The following is a 25,935-nucleotide window of genomic DNA, read 5'->3' as shown; positions in this document are numbered from 1 at the left end:
GGAAAGAAAAGAGGATCTGGCTGCTATAAATATTAAGAAAAACACTCTTTAAATATATCAGCAGCAGAAAATCAGCCAGGGAGGCAGTTAAGACTGTTAGATGACAAAAGCAATATAGGATTGCTAAAATAAGACAAGGAAATAATAAAGTTCAGTATATAAAAGGCAGCTGACAATCCTCCCCAAGGTGGATCGCTCAACAACTACCTCTTGATAGGTAAGAATTATGTAGGAAGGATAATAAGGTATAATAAGGCTCAGGATAATAAGGTATCAGAAACTCTATTCTCAGTTTTACTGTTGATCTAGTGAGAATGGCACGTCAGTGATAGAAGCCATAAATTTTTCACAGGGAAATCTCCATTTTCACTATTATCAACTAATACATACCATTCAATATTAACTCCCATCTATAATGTACACACACACCAAATGCACAAACCATCACCATGGTCAAGGAGAACTGGGTATACTTTCCCATTGTCCTTCTCCCTGTAGACAATCTGAAAATAGCCATCTCTCTGAGGACCTCTACACCAAAAACAACTTATTCAGGTGTGGCTTGTGAGCTGTTTTCTGGTGGTGTTGGCTCAGGCTTAGCACGGAAAAGCACTTCTATAGGTTTGTGGGAAGGCTTATATGACAATGCTTTCCCGCAGTCACAGGTGTAGGCTTGGTTTGGGAAGTCTCCTCTTCTGTGGAGATGGGCTTCATGACGTATCTGGTACTAATGGTGCGACCTGACACGCACTTGTACTCTGCAAGCTCTTTCCTTTCTCTGCCATTTTGAACGATGGTGAGTTCCACTGGAACTGTGGTCGTTGTCTCTTTCTTGACCACATGAATGGAAAGCTCAGTGCATGGAGGGATTTTGGCAGGCAGCATAACATCTACCTTTTCATTGGTAGTGGTAGACTCATGCTTCCCTTTCTCTACTACCAAGACATTGGAAGCCCCCACAGTGACTTGGAAACTGAAGCCCAGTTTTAGACTTGTGGTATTGCTGAAGTGAAAGCTCTGGAGAACTGTGGCAGTATATTCCCGGCTGGTGTTGGCAGTGAATGCTTGGTCATATTTGGTGCAGTTGGCTCCCACAATCTCATCTATCAGGACATCCCGCTCATCCTCCACTTTTTTCTGGTCCCACAACAGCTTTGCTGTGATGATGGGGCGGCCAGGCATCAAGGGCCGCAGGTGGGACACACTGTCATCAAAATTAAGTTCTGATTTATAGTCATGGATGCGCTCTCCAGGCCAGGCAACGTGATACCATCCACTTCGGTTTGGGTTCTTGTACAAGAGCCAGATGCCCTTCTGTACAACATGAGAGGAGACACGATCATTAAAGTAACCATAGGCAAGGTTGGTTTCTTCTTTCACTACTTTGCTCTGGCCCTCATAGTTGGGGAGTTCATATAGAGTGATCTGAGGATCAGAGAGATCATGATGAACCAGTCGGAGGGATGAGAAGTTGTTGTTCTTGTTAACCTCTTCATAATCTCCTTCCTCAAATGCAAAGCCATCTCCCTCAAACCTAGGGACTGCGTAGGCAACCCAGGGTTGCCCTATAACCTTGAGGGAAGAGATGCAGTCACCAAAATCCAGCTCATGCAGGTCAGCAACATCGCTTGTGAACTCTTTGCTGAGCCCCTCAAAATTGGGCTTGTCATACACAATTATTTTATTCATGCTGGGCTCTTTGGAATCCATTTCTCCACTGGAGCTTGAAAAGCAAAAAGAGAGAGAAATCAAAAGTTTTCTTTGCTATAGCCTGAGCAACTAGAAAGAAGAGTTAATCTATTAATTCTACAGCAACTAATGGAAATAGGGACCTTTTCAGGAACCTCTACAATACCCCCTCCCCCTTTCAATACCTCTTCAAGATCTTCCTTTTCTTCAAAGCCTATTGCTGTAGCCCTTAGTGCACCTCATCCACAACTGAAATGGTCTGAGGATGTGAAGCTACATTTGTTCACATTCCTCATGCGTCACCTTTGCCTCCTGCCATTTGTTGCATGTTGTGCTAGCACATTGTACAGAGCAAGCGCTGTTAATTTATAATGGTGTATTTAACTTTATAAAACACTATGCACATTGATGGCCTGATGTCATGGCTAGGGTGTCAGACTGGAATGTGGGACACACAGGTTTGAATCTCCATTCTGCCACGGCAGCTCGCTGGATCACATTGGGCCAGTCACCCATGCCTAGCCTAACCTGCCTCACAGGGCTATTATGAGAAAACAGTGGAAGAGAAGGAAATGCTGTAAGCTGATTTGGGATGCTGTAAGCTGATTTGGGTCTCTGTTGGGGAGAAAAGCAGAGCATAAATGAAAGTGCCATCAATTCACAACCAACTTATGGTGACCCTCTCACAGAGTTTCCAAGACAAGAGATGTTCAGAGGTGGTTTGCCATTGCCTGCCTCTGTGCAGCATCTCTAGACTTCCTTGGGGGCCTCCCATCCGTGTACTGAGCAGGAACTCCTTTGCATATTAGGCCACATCCCCATGATGTAGCCAATCCTCCAAGAGCTTACAGGGCTCTTAGCACAGGGCCTACTGTAAGCACCTGGAGGATTGGTTACATCAGGGGTGTGTGGCCTAATATGCAAAGGAGTTCCTGCTACAAAAAAACCCTGACTGACCCTGCTTAGTTCCTGAGATTTGACAAGGTCCTCCCGAGTAAAAACAGTTTAATAACAGTAATAATGAACAACAGAGGAGCAGCTGAAAAAAAACGCCACATGAAAATACAAGCATTACAGTGAAGGGAAACACTGGATGATGCATGTGCTTATGGGGGTTTCCTCGTCAACTAGTATTTCCTGACTGTGGTTCTTGCATTTGACCAAGATTGGCCTACTAATTCAACCACAGAGTTTCATGTTCTGATTTCTCTACAGGCCTTGTTCTCATAGCCAGGGGATTTTAGGTTTTTGTTGCTTTGATGTGGCGCCCACTTCTAATCTTATTCTATGCAACTTTCCATTCCCAACATATAATGCAGGCATCTCACCTGACATCAGTTGACAATGAATAACTTTGTATTTTATTTTTCATGTTTAATATTTGTAAACACATAGCATTACAGGACAACAGGCATTATTTGATGGCCATTTTTCCACATTGTGCAGAGGCAAACCCAAGTTGTCCATCATCAGCTTCTCAACCTATTATTCTCTCCCTGCCATCTCACTCACAACTCTCCTGTGAAGGACTTGACTCACAGTTTGAGATCCCCAGCTTAAGTTATCAGTTTAGCTTTAAAGAAGGGTGTAAGATCACTGTAGGATTCCTGAATTTCTAATGGAGTTCTATCCAGGCTGCCTTTAATTCCCACATTCCCAAGTACTCAGCAACAACAATAATCAGTGAAAAAAGACTCTTCAGCTGGGAAAAGATGACTGGAAGCAAGGGGTATAAGTTTAAAGAGGCAATGAACTGTGGAAGTTGGTATAAATCAGTCCCCCCACCTCAAGGCTAAAGCAAATGCAAACAATTCTGCAGTGAACATGGGTGATACACTGAGGAGTTTTCTAAGGTAAGGACTTCACACACACACCCATGGAATATTTTACATTAAATCTGCTTCTCCAGAGAAAGACCGGACCAGTGTGAGCCAAGGGGGAGGGGGAAGGAGTGAAATGCACACAAATGCAGAATATTACCAGCTTAGTTGGACAAAAGTGGCAGGGAAGAACAGCACAAGATGAAATGCCTAGAATATATAGCTATAACAGAAGACTTAATGGTAGGGGCTTCTCGAGTTGCTGCCACTGGAGCATCTACAGTCAACTAAGCTGGAAGGTGCTCGTTCTGCAATTAGTGATATGCAGATAATCAGAAATCTCCTCTTGAGGGGAGTAAGAGCAACAGCTCCCTAGGGTGAGCTCTAGAATGTTCCTCTAGCTAGCTTTGCGCAGGCATCTATGGGGTTGCACAGAAACTGTGAATTACAAGTCAGCTCACCAGCCTCAGCACAACCTGGGGTGGAAAGAAACAGCAGGGTCTCTCTTCCTTGCTTTGGTGTCTTTCAGGATATTTGACCGCTCGCTATTCAAAATAAGAATGCTGAGCTTTTGGTATGTTTTACCACAGGCTAAGCTGTAGCTGTACAGCAATTCCATAACCTAATATCGGTAGAGGGAAAAAGGGAATCTCATCCTCATGAGGGATGCAAAGCCAGTTCCTCTGCGAAGCAACACAAACTTGAGTTGAAATATGCATTTCTGCTGTTGCTCCACTGGTTTGCAATCGCAGCTAAACTAGGCTGATCCAAAGAGCCAGATCCATCTGAACAACCTATGCTTAAATCCCACCCCAGATGGTGCAAGGGTTGGAGATTGCCACCCAGGCTTAAGCCCTCTTGAATCTCTTTTCTGAATAAACCAGAACGCTGAGTAATAGGCTGTGGATCAGTGGGGTCTGGTCAGGATGTGGCTTGACTACAGGGGTTTTGGGGGGGGTTTTCTGCCCTGGTCATGGTATGAAAATGTATGCTGCTGCAAAAGTAAAGAACAAGTAGTTTGAGGAATTATTGTGTGAACATGGGTGGGGTAGGGAATGGGCACTCAAGAACACAGCAGAACAGTCACACAATCATGTCTTCCCCCAACTCACAAAAAAATCTAAGGCTAACTACATTTGCTCAAACTACCTTTCCTCACCATCCTGAAATTGTTTTTGTGTTCGATTTATATCCCATCCTCCCCAACAAAGCAGGCTCTGGGGGGTCTTACATGTTCATGTATATAACATGAAATAAAAAAATACATTAAGACTTAAAAACATAAAATCATAAAAATATCAAAACATTTAAAGTGCTATAGTGATCTTTGGATGGTAATCTGTTTGATAAGGTAAATAACGAACCCGGTATGCGATGGGCAACCATTTCTCCAGAGGAGATGGAAACTTCAGAGGCAGACACGCTACCTGAAATTGCAGAGGCTTGGGGCATTTGAGAATTAGCACATTTGTTGTGCAATAGCTTAAACAACACTTATTAAAAACAGGGGGAAAGTACAAAGGAAAAAAACCTTAACATCCATGATCTACATAAGATTTTTTTAATAAAAATTAAAAATCAATAGATCACTATTTGAACACAAGGCATACAGACAGCAATTGCATATAGAAACTTGTTTTTAGATATTTGGAAATTATTTACAGAAACTTATGTGTAGATTTGCCACCAGTGTTCTAATTTTGTTTTGCATTTATGTACTGTTCAGTAGTTTTTGTGAGGTAAAGTCTGTTTTTTTCTTTTGTTGTTAAAAGGTCATGGAAATTATGGATAATTCACATAACCCAAGAGCATATAGTCCCAAGTGAACTCATATATAGAGTTCAGCAGGTGACTGATGGTCATGTTACTGTAGAAGCACCTGCTCAGATCACGCACACCTTAACGGGTGTTCAGTACACCAACACTTTCCCAGTGACTCAGTGATTGTGGGATGGATTGCAAACTGGGCACATTTGAGAGCACTGACACAGAACCACATCCTGCCTGACATATTCTTCATGCTACCTGAATTATCAACGGACATAGCAGTTTCATGGTATGAACTGACCCTGAGTCATGCCAGGTTATCAGAACTGGTTTTTACCTCAAGTTGGCAAGCTAATAAGTTGATGGATGCTTAGTTTCAAACAGCTCATCAAGTGATAGATTCAGTTACCACAAGAGTCATGCGGTGCAAGCCCTGCACTGTGAGCTTTTGAGACAGAGCATACATTAGGGCAGCTTACTGGAAAAAGTAACAGAAAGGAAAACTACAGTGAGTCTCTTCCACCCCTTGCCCGTGCTGCTGCAGTGTCTGGCGATCTCCTAGAATTACAACTGATCTTCAGATGACAGAAGACAGGTCTCCAGAGGAAATGGAAGCTTCAGAGGCAGACTGTATGGCATCACATCCCTACTTAGCTCCCTCTCTCCTCAAATCTGCCCTCTCAGGCACCACTCTACAGATCTCCGGAACTTTCCCAACCCAGAGTTGGCAAGCAGGGGCAGACCAGAGAACAATATTCTCCACGGCCTTGGTTACCCTCAAGGTCCATTAAGCCGAGCAAATCACACAATTTATTTTCATGTGAAATTACTTAGGCCAACTTGTGTGAGGCAAGGTGCCCTAGAGCAGGGGTGTCAAACATGCGGCCTGGGGGCCGAATCAGGCCCCTGGAGGGCTCCTATCAGGCCCACAAGCAACTGGCTGTTATCTGCTTCTTTCTCCCTCTCTCTTGCTTCCTCCTGCATAAGAGCTTGCTTTGCAAGGCTTGCTCAATCACACAGGAGCTACAGAGCAAAACCTGTTGAGGCTGAGGTTCAGGAGGAAGGGGGGGAGGCAGAGCTTGCTTTGCCAGGCTCTCTCAATCCCACAGCAGAGCTGCTGAGCCAAGCTTCTCTTCCTCCTATTGGCTGGGACTCCTCCCCCTCCTGGTCCTCTGGGAAAGGAAAGAAAGAGCCAGAGCTTTCTTTGCCCAGTTCCCTGGAAATTACAAAGAAAGCACCTTTAAGAAATACATGGGAGAAATACAAAGAAAGCACCTTTAAGACCAGAGTGCTAATGTTTTAAGCATGTTTTATGTGTTTTTTTAAAATTGTGTTTTCTGTGTCCTTTATAAAGTTTATATCTCTGCTACCTTAAAAAGGTACATACATGACCCAGCCTGACATGGCCTGGCCCAATAAGGTCTCATTTATGTCAGATCTAGCCCTCATGAGTTCGACACCCCTGCACTAGAGGAAATTTTGTTGTGGTGTTGATAGAGGCTTGCAGTGAACCTGTCTACACTCCACAGCTGCTCCTCATCCCTTTGAACCTAACTCCCACCCTTCAACTATCTTTAATCCTGCCCCTTTGGAAGGAGGGAAGGTAAACTGACCAACTCCTTTCCCACTTCCGGTGAGTTTAAGGCACCACCAATAATAGGACCAAGGATGGACTCAAGGATGTTGCTGACCCAATGGATCCATCTCTCTATAAGCTACTGTTTCATGACCAGAAAGCATCGGTGAACCCTGCCTGGTTAGAAGCAGTTCTTTGGAAGACTGAGCTGAATATATATATATGATGAAGTTCGCTCTCACCAAGAAAGCGGGGATAAATTTCGTTAGGCTTTGAAGTGCCAAAAACAGGCATGAAGCAATACACACACTTTTATTTTGCACATCTTTTTTCCAGGATCCCTGGAAGAAAATTCTCTCCTGCCCTTAAAACAGCAATTGGCATTATGCAGGCAAAGCACTGGTGCAGCCCTTCCTGCCCTCCCTTTCATAATCTGCCCAATTCACAGGATCAGCATTGCTGTCAGATGACCATCTAGCTTCTGCTAAAAAACCACCAAAGGAGAGCCCACTACCTCTTACTTGTAAACAAATATAACCCCCCTCCTTTTTATGACAACACACCTGGGAATAGAACCATAGTCTTCCTTTTGGGTAAATAAAGTATAGAGATTAAGCATTTGAACTATGAACTGTAAGACCCTTGTTCAGCCTCACAAAGGGATAAGGCAAGCAAGCCAATGCCTTTCAAATCCATCTTCCACCCTCCCAATCTGTAAAATGGGAGAATACTGAGCAACCTCTAAAATACCTGAATTAAAATGACTGTACTCAAAACATCTTAGCTGGGAACAGCATTCTATCAAGCACTATTATTTAATTCCAAGTACTTAATTTGGATGGTGTCTTCGATCCCTTTGCTTAAAAGACAGCAGCAACCTGCTTCGAAACCAGTTAGCCAGTCTCAATAGCAATCCACTTTCAGCAAGACAACAGCAGGACCTCCTGATAAGACACTAAGATCCTTGCCAAGTACTGCTTACCTAGAAGACTGGCATCAACTCCTCCTCTCTTGTTTCAGCGCAAATCACTCCAGCAGCAGAAGCCTTTATACTCCCAGTGTTAACAAACACACCCCTTTGAGGTGCTGACTTTGATCCTGTCAGGATCTGAATGAAGAATGACAAGTTCCATCTCCCACATGACATTTCAGACACACCCTCCCATCTTGGGGAGCCAGAACCTCCCTCAACATGAAAGCATGACATTTATCCCACACACCCTGGTCAACTTCCTTGCATGACTGCAGCAATTTGCTGGGGTAGGGTAGATTACTGACCTGTCAGAACTGCCTCCTCACTTCCACCAGAAATTGTTTCAATACGTTAAGGAGAACCCCACCTAGAATGCAAGCTTTTGTGCAATCACAGACTCAACAGGTTGAATCAGTCCCTAACCTTGCATGCAGCCAATCACTTCTATGCTTCCCTGTAATGACACTCCCAATTAACTCAGCTTCGCACCCTTATAAGCTAGTCCTCACCAGAACTGCACCCTTTAAGTCTAAACCCATTGTACTCAATAGAATTGCACTGTTTATATCCTAGAAGGAAATAGATTTCTCAATGAAAATCTTTTTAGCCTCAACATGGATTGCAATACAAGGGACCACTTGTAAACTGTTTATCTAGGAGCACATCCTTTTAGCCACAAGTTACGTTACTCACATTCCAAGGCCATTTTAGACTTTGTGCTGAAAATTTTCAAAACCTGTGAGCACACAATGCAACATTTATGCAAACCCACTTCTATTTTGCACAAGCCTGGCAGACATATCATGATGCAACATTTATTCTGGGTCTTGAGTTTCTGTAGTTTGGAGAATTACTTTTTTAGGAGGGATTGTGCATATTTGCTAAAGTGGTAAAGCAGAAAGATGGAGACAAAAGGAAAAATACCCACCCCCTTGGCCATGTGTTCACAATTCACAGGGGGGCCTACGGCACGGGATCTGGCTAGTAGCTTTGTTTGGACATAGTTACTCTTGCCGAACATCAAATTGTAAAGGAACGTAGATAGACCACTTTGGTGAGCTATGCACATCACAAAAGCCTTTGCTGCACCCAGTGCAGCTTTTATCCAGATTTTTAAGCTTCTTTCCATACCCAGGAGGGTAAAGGACCTTCTTTGGGCCTCTTGAGTTGCTTAGTGTTCAAATGCCACACCAAACAGTCTGGCTTTCACCCACATAGATAGAAGTCAAGTAGCACCTTGGAGACTAACAAGATTTCTCAGGTTATTTACTTTTGAGAGTCACTGCTGTCTTCATCAGCTTCTACCTAGTAATCTTCCTGAGATCACCTCAGGCCTGCTATATCGAGAGGGCACAAGTTGAACATGTTGCTTTACAAATGCATAGCGCCATGAACACCTCCCGGTTAGGGCTGCCAAATGGGAGCTGGAGATCTCCCACTATTACAATTTATTTCTACATGACCAAGATCAGGTCCCCTGGAGAAGATGGCTGCTTTGGAGAATGGACTCTATGGTATACCCCAATGAAGCCTTTCCCTCCCCAAACCCCGCCTTCCTCAGACTCCACCCTGAAAATCTTCAGGTATTTCCCAGCTTTCTGGCAACCCTACTCCCACCTCACCCAGATGCAGATAGGAACAGCAAAAGAACTTAAGCAGTTGTTGTTTCTTTGTTATAAAAATCTTTTAATCCCAGAAACGGTTTTTGTTTTTGGAGCCTTAAACAAGGCACGGCATTGTGAGGTTATACAAATGCACAAATGTGCATGAGACAGTAAAAAAAAATCCACAAATCAGATCCTGAACTGCAATATAAATATACTACTCAGTTACATTGCCAAAGAAGGCAGGCTCAGAAAATTGATGCTGGGGCTTCCCAAGGCTGGATCCTGCCCCGACTGCAACCTTTCCAGGCAAGCATCCTGCCCCATTCCCTGATGGTGTAAACATGTCCTAAAGAGAGCTCATGTTAAGGCACATGAAGGTTACTCAACTGGGTGGTGGTGAAATGCGATTTAGTTTCCAGCTCCACCTCCTCCCGCAACTAATTAACTGTCCAAGGAGTCACAATCCATTTCTTCATTTCCCTCGCAGAATGAGCAAAACAGGAATATGATGGAATATGTAGACTTCCTTAAGAGCTGTTCTCACCATTCAAGCTAGAAAAGCTCTGAGAGGCAGAGACTGGGCCCCAGAAGTTAACCTTTTACAAAAATCTGCACACTCTACTGCCAAACGATGTTGTTTACAAGGCTTATTACCCCCCCCCCCTTCTAAGGTCCCAAATTAACATTAAAGGAGTCCTTAATCATTTCAAATCAATTTAAGGCTACATGTTCCCTAAATTCATGGTCATCAGCTCCTGATGCCCCCTCAGGCTATTAAAGGGTGAAAAGAGGAGTGAGGGAAAATTGCACTAGTAAGGCTCACAACTGAACTCTTGAGTGACCCAAGGACAGTTTCTGGAGTTTCTGTACATCCTGGCTAAACACAGCTTCAAGGATGAAGAGCTAGGAAAAATGAAGGAAGCTTGAGAGAAGAACCAAGAGCTCCAAACCAAAGTGGAGCATTCTTCAAAAATCTCCAGCATCCAGCCAGGATTTACAGGAACGTCGTTCCCCACTCTGATTCCACCATCCAAGTCAAAGTCCTCATTACAGTAAAAAAGTTCGGGGCTCTGGATTTTTAAGTCTTTCAAATATTTGTGTTTCTCTTGCATTTCTGCTACTATGCAGCCCCTCCCCTTAGAAAAATAAAGAAGTCCTTCAGCCTACACTAACCAGGGAGAGAGAAACCAGGCCTGTCGTTTGGAGCTGGATTCAGACTTGGAATGGCTGGCCAGGAATGGAACAATGGGGTGGAGGATGTCAGAGGTTACAACACCCATGTCACAGGAGACAGGCGCATAGCACTTAATGTAAGCACAGCAGGAACCAGCCAGGGCTCCCCGCAAGGAACATCATGCTAAATAAATAGAAGCTAGTGCCCGCAGGAGACATATCACCATATCCATGACACACTGAAACATTCATCCAGTCCTGCTTCCTCAGGGAAGTTTCCAAGCTCCTTCAGCTCCGATTCCCATCCCGGAGTGCAGGGAAAAAAGGAAAAACACAAACAAAAAATACCAGATAGCCCTAAAAGCCTTTGGATGCTGCTTGTTTGGTGCCAATCTTCTACACCTCACCAGTGAACAGGATAGGCCAAGAGTCCTTGTGTAAACAGAGCAGTGCCCATTGGTCTGTCGTATTACCATTGGTAAGGCTATGAGACAGTCCCACTGTCATAGTAAGTGAGACTGTGTAGGATTTGCTGCCATTGACCTGGGTTTTCATGAGTCGCCCCCTCCTCCACCCCCTCCCTAGTGGCAAGGCAACTGTTTGACAATCCATCTGCTGGTTGGTGAAGGAAAGGCTGAGAGGAATTTTTGTCCACAGTCTGTGCCAAGCCACCTCAATGCTGTCCAGAGGCCTTCGTAGTCACAGGCTAGCAGTGCCTGCTTTAGGGACTGTGGATGGCGGTGGCTGCTGCACTTTGCGCCCGCTGTGCTCTAGGGCGGTGAGGAGCCAGGGGTGTGCCAGGATCTGCTCCAGGGACGGTCGCTTCTCTGGAACCAGTGAGAGGCACCACTCGATCAAGTGACGGCAGTCTGTCAAGAATAAAACAACCATTCATAAAGCACTCTTCTAGCGGACAAAGCCATTTGACAAGCATCACCTCACCAAGTCTGTAAATGTAAACTATAACTAAGTGGCCAAGGTGACCCAGGATGCGTTTGTAGCAAATTAAGGCCTTCCAGACTAGATTGAGGTTCAGTGAAGTAATGCAAGAAGAGTTCCCAGCAGAGAATCAGGTTACTGAACTCATTTGTGAAGTAGGCCACCCACGTGGAGGCCAGTGTCTTGTTGCTCATACTTAATGCTAGCAAGAGTCTGCTTCCTTGTCGCAATCATAAAGTTCCAGCATTAATTGACAAATTCAAACCTTTTTTTAAAGGCTGATGGTGTACACCAAAAGGCACCAAACAAAAACATGCAGTTAACACTAATTCTGAAAGATACCAAGCCTGTTAGCATAGTTAGAGAGCCAGTTTGCTGTAGTGGTTAAGTGTGCAGACTCTTATCTGGGAGAATCGGGTTTGATACCCCACTCCTAAGAATATAAGAGAAGCCATGTTGGATCAGGCCAATGGCCCAAATTTTGTCCCAAAATTCCACATGCAGCTGCTGGAATGGCCTTGGGTCAACCATAGCTCTCACAGAGTTGTCCTTGAAAGAACAGCTTCTGGGGGAGTTGTCAGCCCCACCTACCACACAGAGGGTCTGATGTGGGAGTGGAAGATAAAGGAGACTGTAAGCCACTCAGACTGAGATTCAGAGTGGAGGGCGGGATAAAATCCAATATCAGCAGCAGCATAACTACTGTCCTGGGCAAACTGGGGAAAGCCCATGGGGCAACACAGTGTTGATCCAGGTTCAAATCCTCCCACAGCCACAAAATTCACCAGGTGACCTTGGACAAGCCATTCTCCCAGCCCATGCCACCTCACAACGTTGTTGAAAGGAAAGAACAGAGGAAGACAGGCATGTATGTCACCCGGATCTCCTTGCAAGAAAGGTGGGATTTTTAAAAAAATACTGAATAATTCCATTATCCAAGGCAGATTCATTATGTATACAGAAACAAACAAAAAAAGGCACTGATGCATAAGAGATCCAGTCCATTTATGGATCAGCAACTAGCTTAAGAACAGGAAGAAGAGGGTAAGAATGAGCAATCTGGATTTGGGGGATGAGCACTGAGGTTAGCCAAGTTTGTGAAAGACACCCGAACTATTCAGAACTGTGGAAACACCAGCCATGTGCAAAGAGCTCTGGAACCATTTTTTCCAAAATGGGTGAATGTCGGGCAACAAAATAACAGAAGACATTCAGTATGAACAAGGGTGAAATGATAATTTTGGGACAAAAATAAGAAATCCATCATATATACACTGATGGGATTTAAACTGGCTATGATTGTACCAACAGAAGTAGGAGAAAGGTGTCACAAAGCAAGTCAGCTGGAAAGGGTTATGCATGATGCAAAACAGAGGCATCCTTAATACATCTCAGACCTCCCCATTACTTCTGCATATCCACCCATCTTGCAGCAAGTCAAGACGCACTGGCTTATTTACTGTGGCTAGCAGTGGCTCTCCAAGGTCTTAGTGTTTTCCAGATTGACTACCAGAATCAGCTTTTACCAGGAAACACTGGATCTCAGCTTTTACCAGGAAAGTGGAGGGCATTCAAGCCTCATTCTTTAGACAAATTCTTGGTTTGCCAAAATGTGTGTCCTACTTTGCTCTCTGCTCTGAAGTGGGTCAGTCTTTGGTGGAGACAAAAGCCTGGATTGCAGTGTTTAAATTCTGGCTCAAAATTCATTTTAGAACAGATCCCAACAGCCTTCTTGATTGTATGAAAAGAGACCCATATATTTCATCCTGGACAGCAGTGCTTCTGTCTAAACTCAATCAATTGGGGTTAGAGGTAGATGATTTTTCTACCGCTGATGAGTCATATATCTTCAGATGTATTAAACTGAGACTATGGGAATCGGAGGAAACGAAATTACGGCCAACTGACCCTTATATTTGCTCTCCAGCTTCCTTAGGTCTTTATGCTTTTTGTGGCAAAATGCCCAATTATCTATCAGACCTAACCACTCCAAGTCATCGCAGGGCATTTATGTTGGCTAGACTAAACGCGTTTCCCTCCAAAGTTTTACAAGGGAGATATCAGCGAGTCCCTTTAGCCGACAGACTTTGCTCCTGTGGAGCAAATACCCCTGACTCAATCCAGCATATATTGCTTGATTGTTCTTTATACCATAACCTCTGTAAAGATTTATTTGGCAAGCTTTCTTTTTCTCCAGATTTGTCTATTCTGCCACCCTGTTATTATTTATTGAGTGATACTGAGGGGGCGGTTAGTGAGGCTGTGGCAAAATTTCTGGCTGACATCCTTAAATTTAATTCTGACCATGTTTGAATGCATCTGTAAGCTTGGTTTTATTTTGATTTTATCTCCAATGTTTAAATTTTTATATTCTGTGTATTTTTATCTGAATCTATTATGCCATTAAAGGTTTGGTATGGACTACCAGAAACCCCCTTATTCTTTTTAAACTTGAGGTGCCAGGAATCTAACCAGTGACCTCCGGAATGCAAAAAATATACTACCATGAATTAGCCAAGTTTCTCTACTCTAAAGCTGCGCCAAAGGATATCACAGTAATAATTTCTGTTCCTACAATTGTACATGAAAGTTAAGTTTTTATCCTGTTTTATACTATATTAATTTTGTACTGCTATTATTATGCTGACTTGACTACTACCATGAACACCAAAAGTGCCAAGTCATCTTTGTGTTCATGGTAGTATATGTTTTGTATTCAAAACATCTCTGGTTAGATCCCTGGTACTCCTCCCAGCACCAAGTCAACTTAATATATGATTCTACTGCTTACACTAAAACTTATTCTGTGCCCTGTACCCTGAGGCATCTTGCCTTCTCCATTCTCTATTCTGTGGCAATCTGTTCTTCAAACTGAAAATTCTATAACAGATCGTATAGAGAACATTTTGGCTTATCATTCTGTCATCAACAGACGCTTACATTGATTCTTCCACCCCTCCTCTCGTGCCACTCAATTCCTGTTTGTTTTTTTAAGAACCTGGAAAGATGCAAGTGCACGTTAAGATATCTGATGCCTCTCAAGATTGATGACAACAACATCTGGCATAGATCCTTTGGTGTACACTCACCCGGTCAAGAACAACACCTTACCTGCAGATACCCTGCAATGGTAGTGGAGTTTCCCAAGAAGGATCTCTTCATCTCTTTCAAAAGGGATGTCCCCGCACACCATATCATAAAGAAGCACACCCAGTGACCACACAGTAGCTGGCAGGCCATGGTATCGGTGATATTTTATCCATTCAGGAGGGCTGTAGACGCGGGTGCCTATTGATAGAGAAGAAGGAATTTGTTTTATAACCCTGCCCTTCACTCAGTCTTAGAGCACCTTACAATCTCCTTCCCTTCCTTTCCCCTCAAAAGATAACCTGTGAAGTAGGTGGAGCTGAGGGAGCTCTTTCAAGAATTGCTTCTTGAGAGAAGAGCTCTGAGAACTTGTGACTGACCCAAGGTCACAGCTGCATGTGGAGGAGTGGGGAATCAAACCTGATTCTCCAAGATTAGAGAGTCTGCACTCTCAACCACTACACCAAACTGGGTCTCTGAAGAGCAACTGAACTCATGCCTAGAGGGACTCCATCCTGCTTTGGAACCAAAAGAACACTACATTGGACATTTCTGGCTAACCATCAAAAGCCTTTGGTTACTTTTACAGAATAAAAAATCAATAACTACTGCCAATTGCAAAACTGAGATGATGAAATTGCTAAATAAATAAACAGCAGAAACACACAACAGTAGGGCTGGGGAACACATTATGTCCAAAAGCTTAGGCATTCCACTTTTTTGCAACAGAAGGTACAGCCTGATTCTTACTGAGGTGACACCCTGGCATTTGGGTTCCACTTCAGACTAGAGGCAGCACCTACATGGCTGAATGCCTCCACAGGAGCATAAATTCCTCTGCACAAAGAAAATCAGCATATTAGGGGGAAAGGTTTTCACTTTTGTCCAAGACGTGCTAGCTTTCTATCAGCAGGTTGCTGTTTTTTTAAAGCAAGGGAGCGTTCAGTCATGCGAGCTTCCACTTTCAGTCTGAAATGATACAGGCCAAGCACAGGATTACTAATGGCAATGCCAACTAGCCCCATGTCTTTCAAGATATAGCTACAAAAAGCACACTTTTTTGTACGCATTAGCCAAGTTACTAGTGCCATCACCTGCTTCTGTGTACAAACAGATCAGTTAACAGTTCTTAGCGCCAACTGGAATTTCTCCTCCTCAGGCAAGCCAACAGTATGTGTAAAAATAGATGGCTACAGTGTATTAAGGCATAGTTAACCCACGTAACTGCAATCAGGCAAGAACCCCTCCAGCAAAAACTCTCCAACAGGCCTTCCCTAAAAAAACTAGCAATGTGAGTTTCCTCTAAAGATATAACAGGCCATCTCAGTTCTGAGCCTTGGATGGAACATCTGCAGAAGAGCAGAGACAGGGGCTTCAGCCTTTGACGGGGAAAGAAATATACTGCAGAAAGGAGTAAAAGTCCAGTAGCACCTTAAAGACTAACCAAATTTGTGGCAGGGTATGAGCCACTGCTTGGTTCTTCAGGTATCACAAATGTTCATACTCTGCCACAAATGTTGTTAGTTTTTAAGGTGTTACTGGACTCTTTACTCTTTTCTACTGCTAGACAGGCAGACACACGGTAAAGTAAAGTAAAGTAAATTTATTTTTATATCCTGCCTCCCCCGCCAAAGGTGGGCTCACACGGCTACCCATCTTGATCTATACTGAAGAAAAGAAATCGGAAAAGTTACTCCATAGGACCACAAATATAACTGAGGAATGACAGAATCACTTGTTATTGTCCAGGACAGAGAAAGGAGCCAGAACGGCGTGAGATAGGTCATGCTTCACCACACCGACTACCTGTGCTGGCCATATGGAGGTTCCATCTTTGTAAGAGATTTATGGTCCTGGATTGCTTCAAAGTGCTTGTCTTCAATCCCCCCCAATTACACATACAGCATACTCACCATCAAAGTCTGTATATGGAGAGTCCCGAAGCAAGGCACCAGAGCCAAAGTCTATGAGCTTCAGTTCACCATGCAGGAGGTCTACCAGAATGTTCTCATCTTTGATGTCCCGGTGCAGTACACCGCATAGGTGGCAATGCTGCACTGCTTCAACCACCTGCTTGAAATAACTGGCAGCCAAGGATTCAGGAAGTGGGCCCCGGTCAGTGATAACGTCAAAGAGGTCCTGATACACAAGGGGGCGTTCCATAATGATGAAGTACCCATCAGGTTCCTCAAACCAGTCCAGGAGGCGGATAATGCCTCGACAACCTGCAGACGACACTTTCTTCAGCAGCAGGACTTCAAGCGGGACCAGCATGCCATTCTGGAAATGGAACAGAGGCGAGATTCATATTGGCCACTGCTTTCAAAGGAACAGAGGGGGCCACAACACCCTAAATGCAAGGAACAGCATAGAAGGGTTTAAAGCTTACCATATGGTGGAACTGCAAGATTCGTTCCTTGGCAACATACTTAATGGCCACCTGAACAGGAGGGAAGAGAAAGATTTAAGAAACTAGATCTACTGGAGCCAAAATGCTAGCCTGATTATTGCTATATAATATAACAGGAGGAGAAAGAGGGCATTTCCTGCTCACCATAATTTACCCAGGAACTCAAGTACAGTTTAGGATAACTTCAAAGGTTGACCCTAAAGGCCAATCTGGCCACTAGGGGGCTAAAACAAAGCTGTATCCAGACCCTTTTTCTCTTTGACACAACCCTGTTTTCAAACACTAGGATTGTGCATACAGGGAACTTACCAAGCGTGCACAAACCTCCCAATATGTGCTGTTGCCGTATTATGTGAACTTGGAAAATGGGCATACAGTTTTGGTGCAGATGAACACAATATAGAGAAAGCAGAAAATAGCAAACTCATTAACACAGAAAAACAGAGTACACAAGTAGTAGAAGTTTCAAAGTTGAAAGACTGGCATATTATGGAGAGCCTGAGTAAGAAACATTGTGAGCCATGAGAGTTAAATATTAAAACAAATGTGCCGATAAAACATTCAAGGGCTGAAATACATCATAGCAGTCATTAAGTTCAAAGGAATACATCTTGAAATAAAATAGTCAAATAATAAAATTAACATATCCAAAGGGGCAAAAAATGCAATTCACAAAAATGGTGGTACAGTCACAATAATGGGGAGGACCCATGGAAGAGCATCTGTTTTGTGTGCAGAAGGTCTCAAATCCAATCCCTGGCATCTTCAGTTAAAGCATATGGCAGTAGGTGACATTAAAGACCTCTCTCTGCCTGAGACCCTGGAGAGCAATGCCAGTCTGAGTAGACAATATGGACTTTGATGGACTGAGGGTCTGTTTCAGTATAAGGCAGCTTCATATGTTCAACACCAACACACACATGTCCACAACAGAAAACTGTGCAGCAACTATTGTTTTGTTAGATGGAATTAGAGCATTTTTTGCCAGTGACATCATTACCAGTTATTTCTGTGAAATGCATTTTTACTGAATATTGCTTTGTGACAATGTTTTACTATTTATGCAAAGGATTTCCATAATACAGCCATTTTTCATCTCTGAAACCTTGAATTCTTTTTTGCTTTGTCCTATGCATAAGCATAAACACAGATTGAACAGTCGCAGCACATATTGGGAAGGATCTACACACAGTGGATAAAATGGTAAGTAAAGTAGTCTTTAATTTAAGGAAGTAACCCCCCTTTGATTTTATTATATGATTTATTTTATTCACTTTGTATCCCACAAGCAGGCTCAGGATGGCTCACAGAACATGGTAAAATAAATAGTAAACATAAAAACATCAAGCCATTTTAGCCAAAAACATCAAGCCATTTAATACTTAAATTAACACCTGATGGCAGCGTAGCAGTTTTTAGGGACAACGAATGCTGCAACAGTATCAGGGAGGGCATATTTCTCTCAGACTAAACAGACTCAGCTGATACTGGTACCCAATTGATATAGGCAGTGCCCTAAGGCAATTGAGGCAGACTGAGTAATCCTTTCTTATCTACACCCACCCAGTCCCTTGATATCTTGATTGCATTAGGTAAATTCCTAAGCAGGACCCACTAACCAACCATAAGACAGAAAGGGGGGAGGAGCTGGCAGTGAAAAGCAAAAAAACCTTTTCTCTGCAAAAGTGCACCTTCCAATGTTATGCAGAGCTATGGTTAGGACCTTTGCAGGTCTTGTGATGTGGAAATTCCCTCACATGCAGTTCTCTATTCGACATCACTGGCTCTTCTCAGCAGCTGAAACTTGCACCAGTTATTAAAGTTGTGCATACACAACCGTTTTAAGCAGAGAATAAGTCTTGATGGATTTTCTTAGGGACATTTTAACAGCTTGGAACCAGCAGCAGCAAAGGCTCCTTTTGAAGGAGTAAACTAGGTCATATTACAAACTGATATCCCTAAATAGGATAATATGAGACATGCTCCATGACCTTCCTGATCTCATTAATACAATAGATATTTATCAAACATTCGACTGGGTTGTGGGGCGGATTGAAGAGACTCGGAAATCCCACCATGCGCAGGGGAAGCCAAAAGGTTCAGGAAAACATTCTTGGGACGACAAGAATTACATAAAGGGCAGAAGTCGGTTTAAATAAAACCGGACAGCGGGCAGGGAGAGGGAGTGGTAAAAAATTAGAATGGAAATAAAGTCAGTGGTATGGGGGGGACGTACTACTCCCTAACTGCAGTCCGGAAACTATAGATGATATTCAGTGGTATCATCTACCCTTTCCCCTAAAAAAGCCGCAGCCGCTCGCTTACCGAGAGGGAATCGCTGAGCCGCGTCCCCGCGTATACCGTCCCGAAGCCGCCGCTCCCGATTAAAGCACCCAGGTGGTAGCGCGATTCCAAGGTCGCCTTCCCTGCAAGCGACAAAGAAACAGAGCGGAAAGTCAATGCAAAAGTAATTTCTCACGTGGAAGCAGTCAGTCTTTAGCCGTACTGGGAGCAAGACAAAGTTTCGCCTCCGGGAAAGATCTCAGCTGTGTGGCTTTCCCCATCCCCAGGATTTCCATTCACAAAGACGCCCATAAACAAGCAATACGCCTTAATATGTACCCAAGTGGCAAGGATCCTTCGAGTCCGTTCCCGGCGCCTGCGGTCCTCCCTGGCAAACGGGCTCCTGAGCCAAAAGCATGGCTTTCAGAAGAACAATCTAACAGCCAGGAGACAGTCCGCAACTCCAGGCTTGGAATTGTTGCTACTAGAGCAGCGGCTGCCACCACGTGCGTCTTGAAATTCCTCCGCTTTACGAAAATTCCAACTCTACGCCGACGCGGGCCAATCGGGAAGCGAGCCCCGGGAAGAAGGCGAAAGGCCCAGCCAATCAGAGTCAAGAAGCAAGAGTTTGCTCTCTTTTCCCCCCCCTCGGCAGGGCGGGGTTAAACCGCTTGGGGGACGAACAAACAGACTTACGGGAAAGGACCAGCTTCAAGAGGGGGCGGGAAGCGACGGTTCTTAACGAATCAGAAGTGTAGCGGCGGGTAACTGCAACCAATGGAGAGGAGGCGCGCGAGAAGCTTTCTTCTCCACTCTTTACTCCCCCATCCCGTTTACCCACGTGCGATCCTGCCTCACCTTGATTCTTTAAAACTAGATTTAAGAATTGGGCAGAGGGAGTGAGCGGGTTTGTTTTGCTTATTCCGTGCACCATTTTGGGTTCACCTGAAGCTTTTCCTTCGGGTGGTTTCTTGTTGCTGCTGCTGCTGCTGCTGCTGCTGCTGCTATTAATGCCTTTGGTCGCTGCCCTTTGCCGCGAGAATGCTGACTCGCAAGCACCAGCACCTGTAACGATGGAGTCTAGCTTCGATGCCGACTGATTTATGGACGATGCATTTGTTCCTGACACTCACTCAGACGAACATACTGGAGGAGAAGCAGCCCAGCGCCTCCCCGTAATCACCTGCCCCTTCCCCAGACTGCATCACAACCTGCCAGAGCTGGCCAACTACCGCCAGCCCACAATATTGCAAGAGTCAAAAGCAGCTAGGCATTATTTACCCAACTGGGCAACCTCCGTTTGCCTTCCCTCTTCTACGCCTTGACTTGCACCGAAGGGTTCTCCCCATTACAGTGCCGGGACTGGTGGAGCCGCTTGCATTTTGACAGGTCATAAATTAAAGGCTATCACGTGGCTTTTGGTTCTGGATTTTGCTCTGGACCGCCCTGCAACCTCTTTTTGTACTTGAGCTGGAACTGCCACTTCAGAATGGCTGACAAAGGGCTGGACCCCCACCTCCATGCCAGTAAGTGCAGCAGCCATTCATTCAGGTGGCCAAACTTTCTTCAGGTAAGAGCCACATAGAATAAACATCAGATGTTTGAGAGCCTAAAGACATGAACGACAGATGCCTAAGAGCTGCAAGGAAGGAAGGAAAGCAAATAGATGGGGGACGAGAGGTGGAAAGAAAGCAACTTTAAGTTTAAATGTATTCTCCAAGCTGCCAGCTGGCTTGGAGAAGTGATTTAAGGAGGCAAATGGCTTCTTCAGGCTTGCAGACAGAGTGGTGGGGGCTTCGAGAGCCACACAATGTGTGTGTGTGAAAGAGCCACATGTGGCTCCCCAGGCGCAGTTTGGCCACCCCATGCTATAAAGTAAAACAGAAGCAGTTGTTTTGAAAAGCCATTGCCTTGAGCAGAAAGACTCCTGATTCCTAGAGCGGGGGTGGGGGGGAGCGCCTCTAAATGCCGAATAAGTCCAAACTATCTCAACCTAGCAGCTCTCCAACTTCTTAAGCTGCCTGCCAACTCTATGATTCCTGCCTATTAGAATCCATTTATGACCTCTGACCTGGATAGCCCAGGTTGTTTGTTGTGCTCTTTGTAGGTCTCATCAGATCAGTATTTGGATGGGAGATCACCAAGGAAGCCCAGGGTTGGGACGCAGAGACAGCAACGGCAAACTACCTCTGAAGGCCTCTTGCCTCACAAACCCTACGGGGAGGTGGGTGTATCACCATAAATTGGCTACTTGAGAGCAAAAAAAGAGATCAATTTCAAACTCAGCCTGGGAGTGTAGGAGCGAGTGCTCTTGCCAACTCCTGGCAGGCATTTACTGGGCTGGCTTTAAGCAAGCCACCCAAGACCACAAGGCCTAATCTTCAAAAGCCAGGCCGCTGATGAACCGGTGGAGCCGTTTGCTATGGCAATGACTCCTAAGAAGCCCAGCAGCGGAGGCTGAAATGCAACGCGATTGAAACCGATGCCCCAGAAATCAATCTTATTGGAATGACCGCACCGTCTTTTTTTCCAACCCCAGCTTAGAAGAGTCCGCCCGCCCGGTTTCACTTTCCCGCACTGCAGCCTGAAAGCGATAAGCCCAATGCCGTAAACTGTGGCTCTAGCAAAGCTCCCTTTGGAATGTGAGAAATGCTCCCGAGTCAGGGAGCTCCAGGCCATAAAATGCCTCGATAAGCAATTCGCCCACCTCACCACTAGCAGTGCAGCCAGAGCTGTGGGGGAGGGGGGGTGAACCCGAGAAGGATCTGGGCTGGGTGAGGGGAAAAATGTGTGCCACATCAGAGGCCGCTGGATAAGAAAACAAGAGGGGAGTTGTTTGTTTTTTGTGCTCTTTGTAGGAGACACAACGGTGCCAGGAAAGGGGACAAGGCGAGCCCCGTGAGACAAGTCGCAAGGCCAAAGCGCTGGTGGGGCCGTCTGACCATTCTAGGGAGGATTCTAGCAAAAGGGGTCATCGCCGAAGTATGTCAAGGGGTGAGAGGGAGAAAAAGAGCAAGAGTCCAGTAGCACCGTCAAGGCTAACAAAGGTTGCCGGCAGAACATGAGCTTTCCTGAGTCACTGCTCACTTCTTCAGATAAGGGGGGTGAGTAGAGGGAAAAGGTTGGGTTGGAAGACAAGGGGGATGGGTCAAAAGGGGATGATGGCTCTCTCACTGGGTTGTTGTGCCAGGAATTACCATGGAGGGGGACTCAGGTGGGTAGGCCTGTTGGTCTGAAGCAACAGAACAAAGTATGAGTCATGTGACACCTTTAAAGATCAACAAAATTTACTCAGAACTAAACTTCATTGGTCTTAAAGGTGCCGCTGGACTAAAACTTTGTTAAAATGAGGGGAGGGCGGTCTTTGTGGCACAATTTTATTCCAGAACAAATGGACTTTTATTAATGGTTACATAATTCAATTCCACCGTGTGCTTCTTTGCATCTTAACCCAGCTAGGTTCTCCCTCCATCTCTAACATAAAATATTGACAATTCACTCATATCCACAAAATGCTTATGTTGGAATAAAATTTTGTTAGACTTTAAGGTGCCACAAGAGGGGAAGGGATATTACAAGCACTTTTTTGTACTGGTAGTTGTTTTTTTAAGTAGAAAATGTAGCCAGGATTTTCAGTGAACTTTCTAAATCACTATCAAGGACATTACTTATGTACAGCAAATTAGACTATCACCAGGATAGTCTTGACCTGGATGGTCCAGGTTAGCCTGATGTTGTCAGATCTTGGAAGCTTAGCAGGGTCGGCCCTGGATAGTATTTAGATTGGGGGGGGGCACCATGGAATACCAAGGTTACAAGGCAGGCAATGGTAAATCGCCTCTGGACATCTATTGCCTTGAAAACTCCAGGGGTGTGATTTGACGGCAAAGAAAAAAATTACAAGCATATCAAATTAACTTCTGGCAACAAAAAAGTTACAAGGATATTAAATTAACTGCTGGAGGTGCCCTTATGGAAGTTGGTCAATTAGACTGGAGGAACTCTGCGCTGTCAATAAATAAGCTACCAAACAAGGAAGTCAGATCTCATCCCTGCTAAGTATTCCCTAGGTGGATTTAGGCTCTCTCCACCTCAGCGGGATTTCTCCCACAGTGTGAGGGGAAATAATACTGACCTATTTTACAGAATTGCTGCAATTATAGCATTGGGCTTTCTTTTTGAATGGGACTTTGAACATTCTAAAACAGGCAAAATAGACAGTTAGTAGGACCGTCTTAATATAGTAGACTTGATATAGGACACAATTCTTGGGTGACAAGTCCTGGCGAGGGGGTGGGGGTCCAGAAAGTATGACACAGGCAGTTACTAACAAGCCTGCCCATCTCAGTGGCCTCTTTATTTTTACAGCTGTCTGGCAAACGCTTCCCACTGCCAGTTGAAAGCAGGTTCAAGGCCAGGTACTGAGAGTACACAGTCAGCCCCCTCCCCCTATATATATATATTCCACTGGCCGTTAATTATTCAGTGCTTGCACTTGCTTGAACCTAGTTCAGAACCGAACCCAGGTGAAGAGAGAGAGGAATTTGCCAATCGCAAATTTGTAGGCAGAGGGTTTCGTTGCAATAGGCCAGAAGCTGCCCATAGAGGTCAGCACTGAGGTGCAACTCTCCCTATCTCTTTAAACTTAGCAATAAGGAATTTGTTGGAAATATCACAGAGGCCGCGTTTCTTAAACGTCCCGGCGCTGTGTCCTCTGCCACCAACAAGAAAACAGTATCTTGGGCAGCTCTAGAAACGTAAATCACTCCGGTCCAAGACTTGGTTTGCGCGCTAACCCTTGTCCTTAGCAAAGTTGATGAAAAAAAGGAATCGGTGATTTAAAAAAGAAAAAAAAAGATTCTCAGCTTGACTCTCTTTTAGGAACATACAAAACAGGTGGTCGCTCTGCTGATCCCTACAGCTGAAAAGCAGCAAAGCACGCCGTCTCTGTGGCCTTTTGTGGCAATATCGTCCCTCTCTACAGACCTCTATTGCAGGGTCACCAGTGCCGTCAGAACAGGGATTGCAATGCAGCTACGCATCAGATTTGAACGCACTACGTCTTTATTTCATCTCCCTAGGGAACCTTGGGAACTGTAGTTCACGGAGAGGCCTGGAGAAGAAATTCTGTCTCATCACCAAGTTCTTAGCGCTTTCAGCAAAACTACAAGTCCCAGGATTCTTTGGCGAAAGCCCTGACAGTTAAACTGATACAAAGTCAAGATATGCCCTTTTGCAGGTTCTCCCAAACTGCGGTATCAGGGCAGGGCATTAATATAAATCGAGGGCAACTGATAATAATCCCCCCCAACGTGGGTGTCCTCAGGGCTCCCAAGCCTAATGTGTGTTGGGGAGGGGAGAAAATCTAATTCTAGTACTAAATGCAAGGACTTCTTCCTTGCTGTCACCCTCGGCAAAGGCGGTGGGTACAGACAATCCGAGTGTCTGTGAATCCGCTTCCCGTATAAATGCACCGGATCTGCAAGCGATTCTCCCAAGTCCCTGAGCACTTACCCTGAGCCGGCTCATCTTTGGGGAAGCTCTTTGGGCTGAGCACGCTGTGGTGGATCTTGGGCGGATAAAGCACCTGCACCGAAGACATCACTGCAGCTTTGCCCCCAATTTGGCAATTCACCGGCAAGGACAAAGTTCCGAAGGATCAAAAGCGGCAAGAAACGAACTCCCGATCCCAAGGCAGCAACCCGAAGCCAAAGCAAGCCTCCAGGGGGCTGGGAAATTGACACTGCCACGCCTGCCGTCGCGAAGGCCCGCCCAGGTTTCACTCCAGCCAGGCACTTTGGACCCTGCCTCGCTGCTCTCAGCTTGGCCCGCGGTGTCCAGTTGTCTGGCGACGCTCTTTCCTTTTGCAATAGAAACCGGCCCCGGCTCGGGGCGCTAGTTCAGTGACCTCTCCGGCTGGGCAAAGTGGATACTTCAAAAAAGGGGCAGCCAATGAGAGTAAACGAGCAGTAAAAGAACCTCCGAGGGTGCACGCGAAAAGAGCACTTAACGCAGATTAGTTATATCCCTGTTGTGGGGCAAAAAAAGGTTAGACTTTCGCGAACGCCCTCTCCCCCCCTCCCCGCCCCTCTTCTCATGTATATACTGAGGGCAAAGGACTTTCACCCTGGTGGTCCATCAGTGGCTATTAGCCACGGCGTCTGTCTGGAACAAGTGGGAGGGCTTCTAGTATTCTCGCCCCACTGATGGACCTGCTGATGGCAACTGGGTTTTTTAGCCACTGTGTGACACAGAATGTTGGACTGGATGGGCTATTGGCCTGATCCAACATGGCGTCTCCTATGTTCTTATGAAAATGGAAGTGGAGTAATAGCTCTTTCATGTTAGTTAATAAGGAGTGTTAATGTGCGTCAGTGGCCACTTAAGGTTGCCAACTTTGGGCTAGAAATCTGGAAATTTGGGGGCATAGCTTGGAGGACAGAATTTGAAGAGGGACCTCTATGGCAGGGCCGGTGCGTGGGAGTAGGTGAAGTAGGTAGTTGTCTAGAGCGCCACCTGGCCTAGGGGCACCACTGGGTGCCCCTCCCCTCCCCGACACATGACTCTGGCTCCTGACCACTGTCACCTTGTCCTCTCCCATCACCAAGCTG

At 45.1% G+C, this 25,935-nt stretch overlaps 2 protein-coding genes across 4 annotated transcripts; both read right to left on the bottom strand.

Annotated features, from left to right (window-relative positions):
- Window positions 1–272: 272 nt before the first annotated feature.
- On the bottom strand, window positions 273–7,887 carry LOC132572410 (epidermal differentiation-specific protein-like). Of its 2 annotated transcripts, none has more exons than XM_060239379.1 (2): window positions 7,835–7,887; window positions 273–1,723 (listed from the first exon to the last, which is right to left on the bottom strand). In XM_060239379.1, exon 2 carries the CDS (start codon window positions 1,708–1,710, stop codon window positions 616–618), a length of 1,095 nt encoding a protein of 364 aa, XP_060095362.1. In that variant the 5' UTR covers window positions 1,711–1,723; window positions 7,835–7,887; the 3' UTR covers window positions 273–615. The 2 variants fall into 2 exon arrangements, with proteins under 2 accessions (XP_060095362.1, XP_060095363.1); XM_060239380.1 differs by lacking the exon at window positions 7,835–7,887 and adding an exon at window positions 4,321–4,345.
- Window positions 7,888–9,490: 1,603 nt separating this feature from the next.
- LOC132572409 (serine/threonine-protein kinase pim-3-like) lies at window positions 9,491–25,268 on the bottom strand. 2 transcript variants are annotated; one of them, XM_060239376.1, is made up of 6 exons: window positions 24,839–25,268; window positions 19,367–19,467; window positions 17,021–17,071; window positions 16,545–16,911; window positions 14,656–14,832; window positions 9,491–11,474 (listed from the first exon to the last, which is right to left on the bottom strand). In XM_060239376.1, the coding sequence occupies exons 1-6, from the start codon at window positions 24,924–24,926 to the stop codon at window positions 11,305–11,307; spliced, it is 954 nt and encodes a 317-aa protein (XP_060095359.1). In that variant the 5' UTR covers window positions 24,927–25,268; the 3' UTR covers window positions 9,491–11,304. The 2 variants fall into 2 exon arrangements, with proteins under 2 accessions (XP_060095359.1, XP_060095360.1); XM_060239377.1 differs by lacking the exon at window positions 24,839–25,268 and adding an exon at window positions 19,664–20,037.
- Window positions 25,269–25,935: the final 667 nt, after the last annotated feature.

The sequence above is a fragment of the Heteronotia binoei genome, chromosome 5 (assembly GCF_032191835.1).
Source record: "Heteronotia binoei isolate CCM8104 ecotype False Entrance Well chromosome 5, APGP_CSIRO_Hbin_v1, whole genome shotgun sequence".
NCBI classification, from domain to species: Eukaryota; Metazoa; Chordata; class Lepidosauria; order Squamata; family Gekkonidae; genus Heteronotia; species Heteronotia binoei.
This window is presented reverse-complemented; position numbering and strand designations above follow the sequence as displayed.